Source organism: Oryx dammah, unplaced genomic scaffold (genome assembly GCF_014754425.2).
Source record: "Oryx dammah isolate SB20612 unplaced genomic scaffold, SCBI_Odam_1.1 HiC_scaffold_10, whole genome shotgun sequence".
NCBI classification, from domain to species: domain Eukaryota; kingdom Metazoa; phylum Chordata; class Mammalia; order Artiodactyla; family Bovidae; genus Oryx; species Oryx dammah.
Window position 1 is genome coordinate 45413887 of NW_024070194.1, and position 17364 is coordinate 45431250.

Sequence of the window (17364 nt, forward strand, 5' to 3'; positions counted from 1 at the left end):
TGACTGTCCTGTGGAGTGATGAGGGCTGGGAGCATGGGTGGGGGTGGCGGGACCGACCCCACTTGCCCTTCCAGATGCTCCTGCTCTGGCCCAGGAAAGGACTGAGGGGCACAGTGGCCCGGGGACCAGGGCTGGGCCAGGCAACCACAGAGGTGCCCTGGGGGATTGGACCAGCAGTGGGCGTGGATCCCCAGGCCTCAGAGATGAGTGAGGGGTGGGGAGGAGGAGGAAGCCCTCAACAGAGCCCCATACGTGTGGGGTGAGCCCCGGGCCAGAGGCTGTGCAGAGTCAGAAGAACGTGGCCGGCATTCTGAGCCGTGGTGGGATGTTGTGGAAGTCGCCAAGGCAAGAGGACATGCTAGGAGCCCCCGCCCTTGTCTCAGCAACGTGAGCCGGTCTCCCAGGAGCAGGGTTTAGACTCTGCAGCAGACACCCATTCAAATCCCATCATTGCCAAGTGGTGGGGGCGCTTTGTTGTTCCCCGGTGTGCAGAAGCCTGGTGGTGACTCTCCACCAGCTAGCTAGCTGGTGGGCTGCCCCGGGTGCGGTGTGTGTCTCGAGCCCATGGGTGTGTGCTGGGCAGCCTGGGAGCATCTGTGCCGGCAACCCCCCACCCCTGACCCACCGGCCGCCCCTTCTGCAGAGCTGCGTGGCAAGCTGCAGTCCTCCGAGGCCGAGGTGAGGGGCAAGTGTGAGGAGCTGCGTGGTCTCCATGGGCAGCTAGATGAGGCCCGGGCGCAGAACTCGCAGCTCACGGAGAGGATCCGCTCCATCGAGGCCCTGTTGGAGGCCAGCCAGGCCCAGGATGCCCAGGTCAGCACCCCTCTCCTGGGGCCCCTCCACCCACCCCACGGGGCCCCCCGCCCGACGACCTGCCGTCCAAGGCGTGTGTCCTGGTAACCCCGGGGCTCTTCTCTCGTTCCAGGCCAGTCGAGTGGAGGCCGACCAGCAGCAGGCCCGGTAAGAGGGGGCAGGGGCCCAGCCTGGGTGTAGGATCCCGGGAGGACCCTTGAGAAGCCCTGTCTTCCCCACCCCTCCTCCAGTGCCTGTGGGGAGCAGGAAAGAGGGCAGGACCCAGCCCGTGGGGAGAGTGGCTGGGCCTCCTGCTGTCTGTCCGTTCATCCTTCCATCCATCTCTGGACAGGAAGGACTGACTGGTCGGGGGTTTCTCTCCATATCTACGGGAGGAGGGATTTTGGGGCTTGAAGTCATAACTCAAACAGAAAATGGGTCACGCACCCCGAATGGAGAACCTGGGAGGTTGCCCAGACCTTGGCACAGCTCTGGCTGTGGTGCAGGGTCCCAGCTGACCAGACGCGGAGGCTGGTGCTGGGTGATGTCAGCAGCCAGCCCCAGGCTACTGAGGCCTGGGGGAGGCGCCCCAGGCCAGGGGGCTGGACCCCTTGGAGCGACCGTCACCTCCGAGTGTGTGTCCCTCAACAGGTGCCTGCGGGCTCTAGCCGGGGGCTATCAGGGCAGCCACGTGGGATGGGGCCTGGTGATGTCGTCCATCCCTGTGCAGGTGGTCGGCCTTGTCCTGGGCTGTCTGCTGACCAGGCTCCCTTGTTCTGGCTGCTACCGCTGGTGGGTCACCTCCCTGGTGCCTCCAGGCCATGGCCCGCATTCCCAGCTTCAGATCTGAAGGCTGGGGAAGGAAGCCAGCCTCTCGGAGGCCCCACGATGCCTTGTTGGAGATTCAGAAGCAAACCCTCTCCGTGCGGCTTTCCAGACAGCTCAGGGCAACTTTGTTCCTCGTGGCATTTGTGGGGGTAGAGAGGTTGTGTTCATTTAGCATTTTGTTCTTGTATTTCAGGATCAGGTTCTTGGACCACACAGCTAATTTATAGGTACTTGGGTCATGTGGCAAATAGGGTCGATTCTAGTATTTTCCATCCTGCAGATGTTTGACAGAATGAGGGGTTTTTAAAAATTTTCTTCTCAGACTGTTTATCTGGAAGTTGTGACTAGGCCAGGCCATCCTATTCTGGGGTGGAGGTGAGTGATCCAACCCCATACATTCTAAAATGTACCTTGGGCAGTGGCCACCAAGTGGGGTGACTGTCAGCGTGTCCTCGTCACCCACTGGCTGTGTCTTCCTCCGTGGGGGCGCTCTTGCAGGGATTTACAGGGGGCCAGCTGCTGCAGAATGCCGGCGGCTTGACGGAGAAGCTCTGAGGGGTCCCAGTGGTGCGTTGAGGGTGGGGTCAGGTTCTGTGGCCTGAAGCTAGCATCTCAGAAGTCCACAACAGCCATCTTCAAGGCTGGGTGCAAACTGTACTTAGAATGAAGGTGAGGGTCAGGGCAGGCAGCACACAGCCCTCCCGAGGGTGTTGAGTCTTCACACACTTCCTTAGGGTGGCAGTCCTAAGCTGTTCACTGTGGCCCCTGGTGAGAAAATCAGAACACGTGTTCCCACCGGGGGCGTCTTCGGAGGGACTTCTTTCCTGACCCCGAGCGGTCCTGGTTGTGCTACTTCAGGTCAGCGCTAGTGGCTTCCTGTACTGTTCTAAATTGAGACTCAAAAGATGACATGTTAAAGTGTCCATTTGCAGCCTCTTTCTCAGGACAGCCAGATACGTTCTAGAGCGTCCACCCCAAGCCATCTGGGTGATGGGGGCAGACAGAACTACGTGGCCTTGAGTCTGGAGTGAAGCGTGAGGAAGTGGGGCCGCTGTCCTGCCAGCTCCCCTGGTGTCTGGGGTCTTCTTGGGCCAACGTCTCAGAGCCCGGGTGCAGGACTGAGGGGGAGCCTTTGGGTCCCGGCAGAGCCAGGTTTTAGACACAGGGTGGTCGCGGCAGGGAGCTAGGGCCTGCCGGGCACCGCCAAGAGTGGGAATGTTCCTGATGGGCCGTGGGTGACGGTGCTGCCTAGTGTCCTCTGAGGAGGCCCAGCCGCGTCTCTCAAGGGCAACTGTGGCCCTAGGGAAGGGCCAGGGCCGCAGGCTGTGGGACAGCACGGGACCAGGCATCAGAAGGAGTGAAGTGAATGTCGTTCAGTCGTGTCTGACTCTTTGCGACCTCTTGAACTGTACAGTCCATGGAATTCTCCAGACCAGAATACTGGATGGGTAGCCTTTCCTTTCTCCAGGGGATCTTCCCGACCCAGGAATAGAACTGGGGTGTCCTGCATTGCAGGTGGATTCTTTACCAGCTATTAGGGAAGCCCTTAGCAGAAGAAAGAGCACCCCCAAAAAAAGCAACGGTCTAGGGCCTGTACTGGCACTAGCCAGGCGTCTGCTCTGACCTCTCCTGTCCAAGCAGCTCTGTCCCCAAGTGGGACTCTGGTGGCCTCTGGGCTCTTGGGGAAGGGGCCTCGGTAGTTGCCCAGGCTCCTCTGAAGCCTGTGCCTTGTGAGGGAGGGGCCTGACCCTTGTCCCAGACCCTGTGTGTGCCCCTGGGCGCCTGGGACAAGGAGGGGCCCCAAGACAGGCCCTGTGGGGGCTGCAGGCCTTGAGAGCCAGAAAGTGACCTGCTATCTGTCCCCAGCCTCATGGAGCTGGAGTCACAGGTATGGAGCCTGGAGAAGGAGGCCACGGAGCTCAGGGAGACGGTGGAGCAGCAGAAGGCGAAGAACAACGTGAGTATGGGGCTGGGGCACCTGCTGTGTAGACGGGGCGCGTCCGCAGGGACCTTGGCCGCATCCCTGGCCCAGGCTGTCTCCCAAAGCCTCTGCCTGTGCCTCCCGAGGCCTGGCTGGGCCAGAGTCGGCCTCCGGGTGGCAGGAAGCTCTCTGAGGAGCCAGTGACTGCCCTCCTCTCCCTACCCCCAGCTCTGCAGACAAGTCTCCCTAAAAGGCACTGGGTCACCCCAAGCCATCTGGCACCAGTGCTGCCCAGCATGCCCTGTGGGGTCTGGAGGCAGGTCAAGGAGGTTCGCCTGCCCTGCAGAGACCAGCCTGGCTGTTCACCATGCCCCTCTCCTCCCAGGACCTCCGAGAGAAGAACTGGAAGGCCATGGAGGCTCTGGCCTCAGCCGAGAAGAGCTGCGAGGAGAAGCTGCGGTCCCTGACCCAGGCCAAGGTCAGTGTGGGCTCCAGGCTGGCCTCGGTCAAGCTGGTCAGCAGAGCTTGCAGCCATGGGCAGGGCAGCCCTGGGCTCAGAGCGGCTCCGGAGTCCACCCGGGGTCCAGCCCTGCCTCTTCTTGTGTGCCCTCTGCCCACCCTCCCACCTGTTTCCCCCGGGGAAGTGGCGAGCAGTGAGTCCTTTGTGCTGCTTCTCAGCTGGGCCTTGCCCTCCAAGGCCACAGGGGCGCCAGGCTTGGTCTGTCTGCGTGGACTTTGTTTGTGTTGCTCTTCTGCCCTGACATCTTATCTGAACGGTCCCCCTGAGCGCCCGGGCTAACCACTGCACTCCCCCCTTACCCCTGCCCGGACTCCCCACAGGAGGAGTCGGAGAAGCAACTCAGCCTGACGGAGGCCCAGACCAAGGAGGCCCTGCTGGCCCTGCTCCCGGGGCTCCCCACCCCCACCAACCAGGTAGGAGGCGGGGTGCCTCCTCTGGGTCCCCCCTGCCCATGGAGAGGTCCATCCCATCCAACCGCAAAACATTTCTGTCGCAGAGTTACGCTGAGTGGTTGCAGGAGCTCAAAGAGAATGCTAGCATGGGGTTGTTGAAGCAGCCGCAGGCGAGCCCGGAGCCCTTGGTGAGCACAGACAGCCGTCCAGCCTCACAGCCTGCACTGTCCCCCGGGGGTGCCTGGAGCCGGTCATCAGGCTTTGGCTCACCAGCCTCCCCTACCCCTCCCCTTCTGCCTCCACCCTCAGGACTTGGTCGCCAAGCTGAGGGAGGCGGAGGAGACACAGAGCGGCCTGCAGGCCGAGTGTGACCAGTACCGCAGCATCCTGGCTGAGACGGTGAGGCCCGGCAGGGAAGCCCAGCGGTTTGGGGTCCCGACCGGGTTGCTGGCTCTGTGACCTTGGGTGGGCACGGCCCCGCTCTGGGCCCTGTTCCTGTGGCTGAATGGTGAAGAGGGGTGCTCAGGGCAAAGGTCTGGGGCGAGTCCAAGGCGGGAGGGGAGTGGTTGGCTCTTCTATGACACCAGGAGCCCAGCCCTTGCCTTGAGGCCGGTTCTTCTGGGGCTGCTCAGGCCCACCTGCTGCAGACCCATCAGAGATGAGAGTCCCAGCGGCTTTGTCTTCTGCACGCTGGCCGGGGGCAGGGGCGCCCTGGGGGGAGGAGGGGCGCCCTCTCCAGGGCCGCCCTTTCCCCGCTGCATGGCCGGCAGGGCTGGGATCTGAACAGGGTGGCCTCTGGGGTGCGGAGGGAGCTGGGGGATGTATGTGGGGTCTGCAGGCCATGCTCACGGCTGCCCCCACAGGAGGCCATGCTCAAGGCACTGCAGAAGAGTGTGGAGGAGGAGGAACAGGTGTGGAAGGCCCGGGTGAGCGCCGCGGAGGAGGAGCTCCGGGAGGTACGCTGCCCGAGGCACCCAGGGTCCGCCTGCCCGAGCCAGGCTGCCAGGGAGGAATGCCATCAGTGCCGGGAGGACGCCCACAGGGTTATCTGGGTCACTTGGTGACGCCATGAAGTGTGTTTGCAGAAAGACTTGACAGCTGAATCCTGGTCTCCAGGAGACCTCACCCCCAGGAAGAGGGGCTGGTCACTCTTTGGGGGGCAGGGGCACCATGGGCTTCCTGAGATGGATCCTAGGACAGCTGCGAGGAGCCATGGCAACGCGTCCCCGGTCAGATCCCCCAGGGCTCATGCTTGACTGCCCCTTCCTTGTGCTTTGTAGTCACGGGTCACCGTGAAACAACTCGAAGAGGTTGTCGAGAAGCTCAAAGGGGAACTCGAAAGTTCTGATCAGGTGCGTGGGGGCTCTAGGCAGAGAGCGCCGTCCTCTGACGGAGGCTCCTGTGGTCATTCTCTTTCCTGGTCCACATGTCCCTGCTTTTCCTTAATGAGTGGTTGCGACCTCGGGGTGGCTGGAGGCAGCATGCCCGGCGTGGTGCACCGTGGTTTCTGCCGTGGCCTCAGGAACTGTGTGGGGAGGGTGCGGGGTAGCCCCGCCATGCTTGCCCATCCACCCTGGCCTTGGAGCAGGTCCCCAGCACCCACCTTGCAAGCAAATCTCAAGGCCTGAGGGCTCATCCTGTCCCGGGGTGCCTGCGTGTGCCTCCTGCATGTCCCCGAGGTGCTGAGGAGCCTGGGTGCCTCCTGGAACCGTCGGGCTGCAGAGGCCCTCCCTCAGCCCCTGTCCCCAGGCCGGCCAGCCCTGGTCCCTGTGGTCGTCCCTTTCTCATCCCACCCATTTGTGTCCTCTGACACACATCCTGTCCAGGTGAGGGAGCACACCTGGCGCCTGGAGGCCGAGCTGGAGAAGCATGTGGCGGCTGCCAGCGCCGAGTGCCAGAGCTACGCCCAGGAGGTGGCGGGGGTGAGTCCCATCCCCGGCAGCCCCGCAGGCAGGTCTGGGTGAGGCCGGCCAGCCTGGCAGCGCGGGAATTCCTCCACCTGGTGCAGCGACACCATCCTCATGGGCAGGCATTGAAACGTGACATTCAGGCAGCAGAGAGGACAAGCTCAGTACCCCAATTCTGATGTGATCTAAGACTTCTGCCTTTGCTTTGTAAGACACTTGGTAAACTTGTGAAGGCCTGGGAGAAGCCATGTCCTGAATGCCATGCTTCCCAAGTCTTAGAGCAGAAGCTGCCAGAGGCTGCCTCCCCCCGCCCTCCCCTGCAGGTTCCCGGGGCGGGTGCTTGCATGTATTGGGTTCCCTGAGAGGTGCTCACAAGAACTGGTCCTCTTCTTTCTCCCACCACCTGGCTCCGTTTTCTCAGTTGAGGCAGCTCTTATTAGAATCTCAGTCTCAGCTGGATGCAGCCAAAAGCGAAGCCCAGAAACAAAGTGACGAGCTCGCCCTGGTGAGTGGCCATGGTGTGACCGCTTGCTCTATGGGGGCTGGGTATGCATGTTCCCACGCCCAGTCAGAGGGGGTGTGGATGGGCTGCTGGAGGGGCTGCTGGCACGTTTGCTCAACCCTGGGCCTATGGCTGCTGGGGACCACAGTGTGGGCCGGGAGGTCCCCTCCCTTGCTTTGTGCACCTCAGTCCTGCATGTACCACATTCCTCTGGAGTTGCTGGGCTCCATGCCACTGGCCTTGCAGTGAGTGGAGTATGTACACAAGGCCAGTCTGGGCCCCTTGGGGGTCCCTCAGCTGCAGTTTGACTTGGGCAAAGGGTCTTGGTACTGGCCTCCTGCCCCCCCAAGAACCTGCAGGGGAGTCCACACAGGCCACGCTCATCAGAGCAGGTCCCCCAAGGGGCGGTGGCTGCCGAGAATGCCTGCAGTTCTCCTGGGGAGCTGCGTGTGTCCAGCCATGCCTCAACACAGACCTAGTCTCCCTGTTCCAGGTCAGGCAGCAGCTGAGTGAGATGAAGAGCCACGTGGAGGACGGCGATGTGGCCGAGGCCCCCCGAGCAGAGCAGGACCCCGCTGAGGTTAGGGGGGGCGAGCCGGGTATTGGCCACTGATACTGCGCGGGCTCCTCCACCCAGTGCAGGCCGGGGACGGCAGCCCCGACGCCTGATGATCACCAGCCCCGCTCTGCCCAGACACCCCGCTTCTGAAGAGACGCAGAGTGGAAGGAAGGGCGAGGGCTGGTGTGTCTGGTGGGGCACTCGCCCTCTAGACCCCTGATCCAGCCAGCTATCAACAGCCTCCCCGTGGTGGTGGCGGCCTTAGGGTGGGATGGCCTCCTGGGCCGGGGCACACACGGGGCTGAGGCTTCTCTGTCCTGAGGTCTCACCAGAGGACCCCGCGTCCCATCGGCATCTCTCCCCCATCACCCAGCTCCCTTCCCCAGTGGCTGGGCCCTGCCTCCCCCAGGGGAGCATCGAACCGGCTGTAGGGCCCAGGCCACCCCGTGTGTCCATGGCGCGGCAGGGTGGGGTTGCCCTGGGTGCTCAAGAGGGTCCCGCCTGCCCCAGATTCCAAACGTGTTTGCCTGCAGCTGAAGACGCAGCTGGAGCGGACGCAAGCCCTGCTGGGGGATGAGCAGACACGGCGGCAGAAGCTCACAGCCGAGTTTGAGGAGGTCAGGGTGCTGCTCAGCTGATAGTTGTCCATCAGGGCCCTCGTGGGTCAGGGTGGCAGGGCTGGGCCAGCTGCAACCCACCTGGGGGACTGTCACTTGCCTTCTGTATGGGTCCTGATGCACTGCCCCCCCCACAACCCCCCAGGCTCAGCTCGCGGCAAGTCAGCTGCAGGCGGAGTTGGAGAAGCTCCGTTGCACCAGCGCCCTTGGGTCTTCGGAGGTGGAGGAGGCTGCGCAGCTAAAGGTACTGGGGCGCCATCACCTCACGCTCCCTGTCATCCCTGGAGGCCCCTTGGGCACAGTCCACCCTAGTTTAGGGGTGGGTGAGGTGGGGGAGTATTCCTGAGCCTCCAGTATCACAGACAACTGGATCAAGTAGAACTTAAGGCCAATGTTCAGCAGCCAGCACGTGGCCCTGGGGGCTATAGCCTCGAACAGCCCTGTAGAAACGCTCCTGATTGTGGCCAGGAGACCGTGTCCTCCTGGGCCTGGTCTGGCCCCACAGGCACAGCCAGAGGGGCCGTCCTGCTGCACGTCATGTGTGGGCTGATCCCCTTCAACCCTCCAACCGCAGGAGAGGCTAGAGAAAGAGAAGAAGTTAACCGGTGATCTGGGACGTGCGGCCACCAAGCTGCAGGAGCTTCTGAAGACGACCCAGGAGCAGCTAGCGAAAGAGAAGGACACGGTGCAGAAGCTGCAGGAGCGGCTGGATAGACCAGTGAGTGCCGACCCCATGGGGCAGGGGGTGGGGGTGCCCAGGACCCTGGGGAAGGACAGCAAGGAGAAGACGTGGACTCGGGCTGGAGGGGTGAGAACAGAGATTCCTGAAAGCTGCCCTTGGTCCCCTGCCAAGCCCTCGGTGTCTTCTCCAGCCCTGGGCCACTCTGGTGTTGGGCTGCAGGCCGTAGTTAGGGTGGGTTAGGAGCCGGGGGTGAGTGCCCCACCCCCACTCCCCGGCCAGCCTCTCCGCTTCACCCTCTGTCCACAGGAGGACGGCAGCTCAAAAGAAGGCACTTCTGTCTGAGTCTCCTGCAGAAAAAGAAGTTACTGTTCAACTTACCAAAATGCCTTACACATTCCTTACAAATAAACCAACCGACAGCGTTTTCCGGGCCCAACTTTGGTAGCTCTGAGAAGCCATAAAGACAAGAGTTTCTTAGCACCAGAAGTAGATCTTCCAGACCCAGTTTGTACAAGAAGAACCTTTGTCACATTCGAGAAACACTATCGCCCTGGCCCGGCCCTGGACCACCAGCCAGCAGACGCCAAAGCCCTCATCAGCCGTGCCACAGACCCAGGGCTTGTTCTGGGAGGCAGGCCCGGGGTCTGTATGTCAATCAGTGCAATTGTATCTTTCGTGGGGTTGGGGGTCGGGTGGTTCTGGTGCTGAGTCCCTAAGGCTGCAGAGCAGACTGGAAGGTCACAGCCAGCGAGGCAGCAGCCCCAGTCCCCGGAAGATGCTGCCCCCAGAACCGACGCGTGACTCTTGGGTGTTAATGCCATTAAAACCCGCGTGTCGCCCGGCACTCCGGTCTCGTCCCATCTTCCTTGGGGGCTCCTTCCGGGAGAGAATGAGTGTGGTTTCTGGTCCCCAGTGCCCACTGGGCAGGGTGAGGGAGCAGGGCCTGAGATACCTGGTGGCCTGATGGATGCACGGACTGGTCCCCACCCTGAGGAACAGGGCTGCAGGTGGCCCAGGCCGTGGTGTGAAGTAAGTTCCAGGAATGAACAAGGGACTCTCCGTCCTGGCCAGACCTAGGCAAACATCCACTCCTCAGGAGGGCTGGAGACAGGGCAGCCAGCTTAACTTGCCATGATTCTTGGACCCTCATGTTTTCGAGGATCTGAGTCTTTGGTCAAGAGGTGAGTTGGGGGCTTCATAAGGAACCTGGGGTTTAAGCCAAAAGTGTATTTAGAGGCAGGGTCACGGGAGTGGTCACATCAACCCAGAAACGGTGAACTGAAGCAGCCCCCAGGGGTCCTGGTGGTACTTCCAACTCTGTCTCAAGACTCAGAAACCTGGGAGAGGGGTCTGATGGACTGAATGTGGCTGGAGGAAGACAAGCACCTGGATGGCAGGTACACCCAGATGGGAGGGAGTAGGGGTCTCACCCCTGCCTGAGAGCCTCAGCATCCCATACCTCCAGGCTGGGTTTGACTGCCCTCCAGGATGGTTGTCACCAGCACCTCAAGACCTCAGGGAGGGAAGGTTCCTCTAGCTGCCTTCGGCAGCATACCCAGGTAGTGGCCAGGGGCTAGGCAGTGCTGACCTCAGGCTGCACAACCAAAACCAGGTGCCGGCTTGCAGAGGGCACTTGGTCCGTGGGCCACCTGACTGCTGAGTGGCACTTACGTGTGGTGACTGTGTTGGGATCATGGTGCTGGAAATTCTGGGATGGTTTCCCAGAGACAGAGCAGGACCTCGAGTTTGCCAGGAGGGAGGAGGGGTCAGGGCCAAGGGGACAGGTGCAGAGAAACGGGATGAGGGGCCAGGAGGGTGGGTGAGAGGGCCCCGTGGAGCTGGATCATGAAGGCAAGGGGTCTGGACGGCCAGGGCACCAGAGGCACTGAGGTTTCCCAGGAGGGGAGATGAGACCTACCTGTTCCAGACCCCTGCAGGCGGCTCAAGTGGAGAAAGGAAGCCCAGGGCCGGGGGACACAGGCCATGGGTTCTGGGCAGAAGCCTCAGTAGGAAAAAGCTACTGACGATGCCTGACAGGCCACAGGCTAGGTTCTCATGTGACATCTCAAGTGCCCATGGAAGGGGCACCTCCCCCATCCTGCAAAGAATCCCCAGGAAGTAGGAGCAGCTCACCTGGTGAAAGGCAGGGCAGGCTTCTGGCCGCCTCTAATACCTGCTGAGTCTGGAGGCCTGGGGCCTTGCCTTGGCTGGAAGGGAGGCTTGTGACTGTGGAAGCAGTGACCAGCAGCCCCTCACCCCACACCCCTGTGAGCTCCCAACTCGGGGCAGGGCTCACGACTCATCCACACACACAAACCTTCACCCGAGGGCAGTGGTTCAGGGCCGTTTTCTGGTGAACAGCCAGCCTTGTGTCCTGAACAGGTCACCTGCAGGACCTCCTGCAGGCCCTACATCGTCTGTTTGCACTAAGCTCCCCTCCCCAACCACACAGCTGAAAAGCTGGGGATCCTTAGGCAGGGATCCCCTGGTGGCTCCAATGGTAGATTCTGCCTGCAATGGGTGAGACCTGGGTTCAATCCCTGGATCGGGAAAATCCCCTGGAGAAGGGAATGGCAACCCACTCCAGTATTCTTGCCTGGAGAATCCCATGGACAGAGGAGCCTGGCAGGCTACATGCAGCCCATGGAGTTGCAAAGAGCTGGACGTGACTGACTGAATAAACTTAGGCTGGGCAGAAGCGCCTTGAAGGCAAAGGAATGGGGTCACCTCTGGGGAAGGCAGGCTCAAAAGACCCTGGGGGTGCCGAGCTGCTGCCTGTGGGCTCCATCCTCAGACCGCCTGGAGGGCTCCAGCATCCACGTCTGGGGATGGGCAGGGTGAGGGCCTCCGCCCACGGGCCCAGCAGCCAGAGGCCTGGCAGGGGCAGCTCCCGGCCAGCAGGGGGAGCCTGTGGACCTTGCTGTCCAGGGGCCAGGTCCACCCTCAGGCCCAGGAAGATGGGTGGGGGTGGGGGGGGGGGGGTAGATGGGGGCATGGAGAGGCAGCCAACCTACCCCAGACCCCAGGTGATAGGAGAGCTGGGAGCTCTGAAAACATCCACGTTCAGAGGTTCCCAGGGTTGACCTGAAGCTCAGGGTCTCACTGCCCATTAGCAGCCCCTCTAGATCTGGAAGCCCCATTGCAGTTTTTTGGATTACCTCTGATCACTTGCGTGGGGGGTCAATAAAATGCACAACCCCTGGGATGCCTGGCCTTCAGGCAGTGAAACCACCAGACACTCTCCACAAATGCCTAACGGAACTCAGAGCCCAAAAGAAGAATTGTTTTCCTTCCTGCCTCAAATGGAACAAAATCAAACTCAGAATTCCAGATTTTACAAATAACTCACCAGGGGTGTGATGGGAATAGCTTGGGGGGATTGGGGGGAGAGACCCCAGTGCTGTGTGAGCTTGGACAAGTTACTTTACCTCTCTGGACTGGCTGAGGCACTGGCTCAGTAAGTCCCCTTCCAATGCCCCTCCCCAACCATATAGTGCCCTTCCAGCCCCAGCCCAGCTGGAACTTGGTCTGAAGGTGGCTTCCACGTTTTGAAAATACCCCAAATCGTGACAAATCAACATGTCTGTCCTCAGGCCCATTCAGGCTCTGAGTCCAAGGACGAGCTGGTAGAGAGCGGAAGCCACATGTGTGCAAGTGGACCAGCCGTACTCTGAGGGGTGAAGGGCTCCAGGAAAGGAACCCGCTCGACCAAGCCCCATCTTTCCACCCGAGGCACTGTGTTCATGGTTTTCTCTGAGATTAATATTCTCAGAATAACTAACTTCACAGCCCAGCTCTAAATGTCTGTTAACTCTAAACGTCAGTGGTGCTATCTGCTGCCGCTTCCTCGGGGCAGAAGAGCAGTCATTCAATGAACCCTGAGTCAGCTTTCCACCCACTCTTCTGCAACGTGTGAACACCTGTAAAAGTGTAAATGTGCTGGAAGCAGAGAATACCTGCAGTTTTATTCCTCACCAGGGTCAGCTGAGGTCTAAGACTCTCATTTTGCAACAGAGTTACCTGTAGTGTTGGTGAGTGAGAATCTAGGGCCCCAACCTCAGGAATCCAGAAGCTCCCCGGCAGAAAGATAAGTAACTGTTAGCATTTCCCAATTTCTGGAGCTGAGTGCCGGGAGCTATTTACATGTCACACCCCGGGGCACTGCGCGAAACCTTCCCCACAGCACCCCACACACATACCTGCACAGAGGCAGGTGCTAATACCAGTGGCTCCACACGTCACAAGGTGAAACCACCAAGAAGACTGTCTCCTCCTGAACCTCCTGGCTCTGCCGGCAAGGCTGATTCTTCACCAGGGCTGTCTGGGGCCTGCACTGCTTCTCTGGCGCCTGTCAATACTGAAAGCATTGCTCTGCAGTAGAGAAATTCAGGATGAAAGAATGACAAGCAGCCTGTATGTAACCAGTAGCCAGCACCGTTTTCTAGATAATCTGGAAAGAAGTATTTTGATCAAAGCATAATCTTTTTTTGGCTCCCAAACAAGAGATAACAGCCTGGCATTTAGATAAACATTTGGAATAAGAGAACAGCTTCCAAATATACACCAACCTTTTCATTCAATCAGAGGAGGAGGGAGCTGTGATCTTAACTGTAATTGTCTGAAATAGCCAAGCCTCCCCACCTAACCACACATGTGGAAGGCAAAATCCTTTATTCCCAAGTCACGCATGAATAATTACACAGGAGAGAAGTTACAAATGCTTCCTTTATTACATAAAGCCAGTACTGCTACTTCTAAATTCCACTGTTTGTGCATCTCTAGGTTGTTCAGTGTTATGCCTGTGATGTGAAGGACAGTCACTTCTAGGGGTGCTCAGCGTGGCCTCCCGTGTTGTCCATCATACCTGCTCCCCACTGCATGTACAGTTGCAAGCTACTCTAGGAGAGGAAGAAGTTCTCCCGGGCCCTAGAGTAAAAGACATTCTTCCATACTTTATTATACCAGAAGCAACAAAGTTCTGAAGGAGACATAATTAGTTAAAGACAGTACAGAGTCGCAGTCTGTCAATACATCACTCTCACCGTTTTCATTAACAAAGTGGGTTACACTGGAGCCCAGATCTGCTTTACAATTTGCTGTTATAAGATGGTGCACACTCTCCTGAATCCAGGGTGCGAGGCCACTCTCAAAACAGCCTCCTGACCAGACCTGTGAGTGAGCGGCCCCAGGTTCGGGAGCAGCTTCCTCTGCCAACTATGGGCTGCAACAGTGCTCTGCAAGGTCAGCGCTGGTTTGAAGCCTACATCCTTCAAGGCGGTCTCTACCATGTATCCAGTAGAATCACCAAGTTAGTACTTCAGTGTTGTTACATGTTGTGAGGACTACTTTCCATGATTCAGTTTAGCTCAAAGGAATAAAGAAATTTGGGCCAAAATTACAACCAGATTATGACCTAATCTCTAAGCAAAAAAGAAAAAAGTAAATACCTGCTGAGGTTAACAAAGATGCAGTAATTCTCTTCATGTGGCCTTCTACTGGTTTGTGAACTGCACTATTAAATATTAAAAATCATGAGCTTTAACAAAAATGTTTATAACAAGCCAACTCATCCAAACAGGCATTTGGCCAGTAAGAAGTTAATTTCACACCAATAAAGTTTTAGAGTGTAGATTTATTTAGGGCCATTTGCACATGTTCATAGAATAGTTTATCCCCACAAATGACAAGACAGCTCCCCTTCAGTGAGTCCCTAGCCTAAACATTATCTGCTTTACTTATACATAGCAAGAGGATAACATTAAACACGGAAGCTTTCGATTTGTGGCACCAGATGATGGTCTACACAGGGCATCCTTCAAAAGCTACAATTAGGGATCCACCTAGCTTTTCAGCAATACAAGCCCGATTGAGGTCTTCTGGCCCATTTGCTTGACATTCGTGTTTTATGCCTAGGGAGGAAAGAAAACAATTATGTTTAGTTATGGCAGCAGTTTACCTATTTCTTTAACACAGCAAACCGTTTTAAAAGACTGGTTCAAACAGGGGTGGGACAGCTGTGGAAGAGCAAACCGTGGACGAGTACACGGTGACGAGTCATCTGAAAGCACGGGCACCGGCGAGAGAGACTCGCACGAACTAGTGCTGACAAAGAGGCGCCAGACCTAGTAGCGCACATTCTAGACGCTTCCACTCACATAGCAAAACCAGCCAGAATTACTCTACGCTGTTAGGAGCAAGGGGCAGGGAGAAGGGAGGGGCAGCAGTGAGGCTGGGGTGCTGGGCATCAGATCAGGAGACAACCACGCTTCACCTATGCTTTCTATAGGTATGCTGTTTTCAACAAAAAAGTTAAAAAGCAGGAGTAGGAATCCTTTTTCTTGGTTTTTGAAACATATGGAAATACATGAATTTGATACTTTGATTCAGTCGGCTGGATTGAGGAGTAAGAGCACAAAGGGGGTCATTCTGCCCAGACAGCAGCCCTCCGGTGGCTGCACACCCCACGCCCGGGCAGCTCTCTCAGAGACGGCCTAGTGATGGCCTTCTCAGGAGGACAGTGCGCAGCACCGGGAGTCCCGTGTACAGCAGAGGCTCTGGAAACAGCTGCTCACTTCCGAACAGCTGCCTTGTTTTCTGGTTTTCTGTAGTTTTGAGACCCTTTCTTGAGCTGCTTTCAGCACAGTGGGGCAGCTTTGAGACAATGTGGGACTGCCGGGAGAAAGCCAGCGATGCTTTCGCTGGGGAGAAGGGCAGGAGGGGGACACCTTGCAAGTCACCAGAGCGCGTCCATGGAGCAGCTCCTCCCTGGGGGGGACGGCGACACGGAGCTGGGACACACCCCACGCCAAACAAGCACGTGCAGAGCCAGGCAGAGACGCCATGAGGCGGCACCAGGTTTCAGGGAAGGAAGTGAGAATTTTGTTTTCCCAAGTGAAACAAGCTAAGGCAAATCTGCTCTACTGCAAGAATATAAAACCAGTCATAGTGAAACCAAATGAACATGACCCTGGGCCAAGCCCTTGTGACCTTGGCTCTCCCAGCGGTTTGGAGCCAGTCATAGCAGGAAGGCGGGCGCCTTCCCACTCTCAGCTGGGAGGACCCAGGCCCACAGAGGTTATGCGGTCTGGGCTGAGCCACACAGCAGTTAGATGACAAGCTTAGGCCTCAGTGGGCTACGGGCACTGGCCCCATGCTCTGTCCATCATACCAGCATCTCCACCTGGTTGGAGACAGTAAGCAGGTCCAGGCCATCTTCTCAGGATCCCTGTGACCCAGGGGCAAGTCACATATAACAGGCCAGCCCTGGCCAGTCTCCTTTGGACACAGGTGAGTCAATAACCTAAAAATCATACCATTCCAAAGAAAAGCCAGCAATAAGAGCATCTCTTCCCATTTATGAACACGTCCTTTTTGCTACTTGGCTACGTTCAGAGGCAACAGCAGATTTATCACTTACTATGACTGATGTAAACCAATTTGTCTCCACCTGCCCTGAGAGAAACTTGGCAACGTCTGAAACTAGTTTCAAATCAGACGGAACAAGCCACACCCCCACACACAATGTTGAAAGGGCATTATCAGGTACAGGCCTCCTGGCCCAAGGACCTGCAGGAGGTAGAGACGTGCTGAGAGCTGGCTCTGCCTCCGGGTTTCCTCAGAACAAGCAGTGCCCTTCGCTCTGTGTGGAGGTTTGCCAAGGAGATGAGGCGCCACTCTGAAACGAAGCCCCGGCTCCTTGGCTTGCCACACCCCTGACACTTGGCGGAGGCTAGACCTTACCTTGGAACTTCTTCTTGATGGCATCCTTGGAGCTCGCATAGATCATTTTACTCTTCAGAGGAGCTAGTTCTGGTGCCCTGGAGAGGAGAGGGGCCCAAAAAGAAGAAAACCAGTTTAGAGAAAGCACAGCTAACATCGCGTTACCCATCTGCATCAGGTGGGGGAGGGCCCTCAACCTTCTGGAAGAACTTTTCTAAGTGCACAGTTTTCCAGTTCCGCTCCTCTGAGACTGTGCTGGATATGCATACATAGAGCAACTTGCATTGACCAAGGAAAAAAAGTCAGGGACCAATGATCAGATTCAGTTAATGGGGTGAAAATAAACAACACTGGATAATTCACTGTATTACCAATTGTCTTCTTGAAAATAACTTTTTATCATTTGTATCAATTAAGGATTGAGTTCAGGCTTAATAACCACCATCTTCGTGAGAGGTTTTTTTAATAATTTCTGGTGGGAAAAACTTTCAAAGTACAGGAAAGTATAGAGAATAACCTGTGAATCAAGTATCTGCCACCCCGAATTAAGAAACGCTCCCAATTTTTGTTCCAGGTTGGTTTCAGGAGAAGAATGTGAGTGAAGCCCAAGGCCCCTCGCTGCCCTCCCGGCCAGCCTCGCACCCAGGCCCACTCTAGCAGCAAACTCTGACCATGTGCACCTGTTTTCCATCGCGGTCTAGCATTACAAGACACAGCACAAAGATTTCTTGTTCTAAGCTTAATGGAAGTTCAGTGATAATGATGTCTTGCTAATATTACCATTACGTTACATTCACAAACTTTTCAGTGCCTCCCCCTCTTGAAAAAATACGGCATACACTTTACCACATTTGTTAGCAGCAATACTGAAAAACAACAGCTATATTAACAATGCACAGAAAAACCTCATGTCCTCAAACTGCAC

At 57.5% G+C, this 17364-nt stretch overlaps 2 protein-coding genes across 7 annotated transcripts in view; one reads left to right on the plus strand and one right to left on the minus strand.

Annotated features, from left to right (window-relative positions):
- Nucleotides 1-9564, plus strand: part of RRBP1 (ribosome binding protein 1) — a 47511-nt gene extending 37947 nt beyond the window's left edge. For 5 of the 6 annotated variants that reach the window (XM_040248000.1, XM_040248006.1, XM_040248005.1 and 2 more), the window contains 16 exons: nucleotides 644-813; nucleotides 926-960; nucleotides 3487-3577; nucleotides 3927-4019; nucleotides 4382-4474; nucleotides 4558-4641; nucleotides 4763-4852; nucleotides 5317-5409; nucleotides 5734-5805; nucleotides 6280-6375; nucleotides 6782-6865; nucleotides 7356-7442; nucleotides 7955-8038; nucleotides 8184-8282; nucleotides 8613-8756; nucleotides 9027-9564. In XM_040248000.1, the coding sequence (XP_040103934.1) occupies nucleotides 644-813; nucleotides 926-960; nucleotides 3487-3577; nucleotides 3927-4019; nucleotides 4382-4474; nucleotides 4558-4641; nucleotides 4763-4852; nucleotides 5317-5409; nucleotides 5734-5805; nucleotides 6280-6375; nucleotides 6782-6865; nucleotides 7356-7442; nucleotides 7955-8038; nucleotides 8184-8282; nucleotides 8613-8756; nucleotides 9027-9062 (1451 nt within the window). In that variant the 3' untranslated portion in view covers nucleotides 9063-9564. The remainder of the gene's footprint in view (nucleotides 1-643; nucleotides 814-925; nucleotides 961-3486; nucleotides 3578-3926; nucleotides 4020-4381; nucleotides 4475-4557; nucleotides 4642-4762; nucleotides 4853-5316; nucleotides 5410-5733; nucleotides 5806-6279; nucleotides 6376-6781; nucleotides 6866-7355; nucleotides 7443-7954; nucleotides 8039-8183; nucleotides 8283-8612; nucleotides 8757-9026) is intronic. The other variant, XM_040248004.1, reaches the window with a different exon arrangement.
- Nucleotides 9565-13427: 3863 nt separating this feature from the next.
- The window catches only part of DSTN (destrin, actin depolymerizing factor), a 28366-nt gene continuing 24429 nt past the window's right edge, over nucleotides 13428-17364 (minus strand). The window contains exons 3-4 of the mRNA XM_040248007.1: nucleotides 16461-16537; nucleotides 13428-14629 (exon numbers count right to left, since the gene is read on the minus strand). Of these exons, the coding sequence (XP_040103941.1) occupies nucleotides 14520-14629; nucleotides 16461-16537 (187 nt within the window). The 3' untranslated portion in view covers nucleotides 13428-14519. The remainder of the gene's footprint in view (nucleotides 14630-16460; nucleotides 16538-17364) is intronic.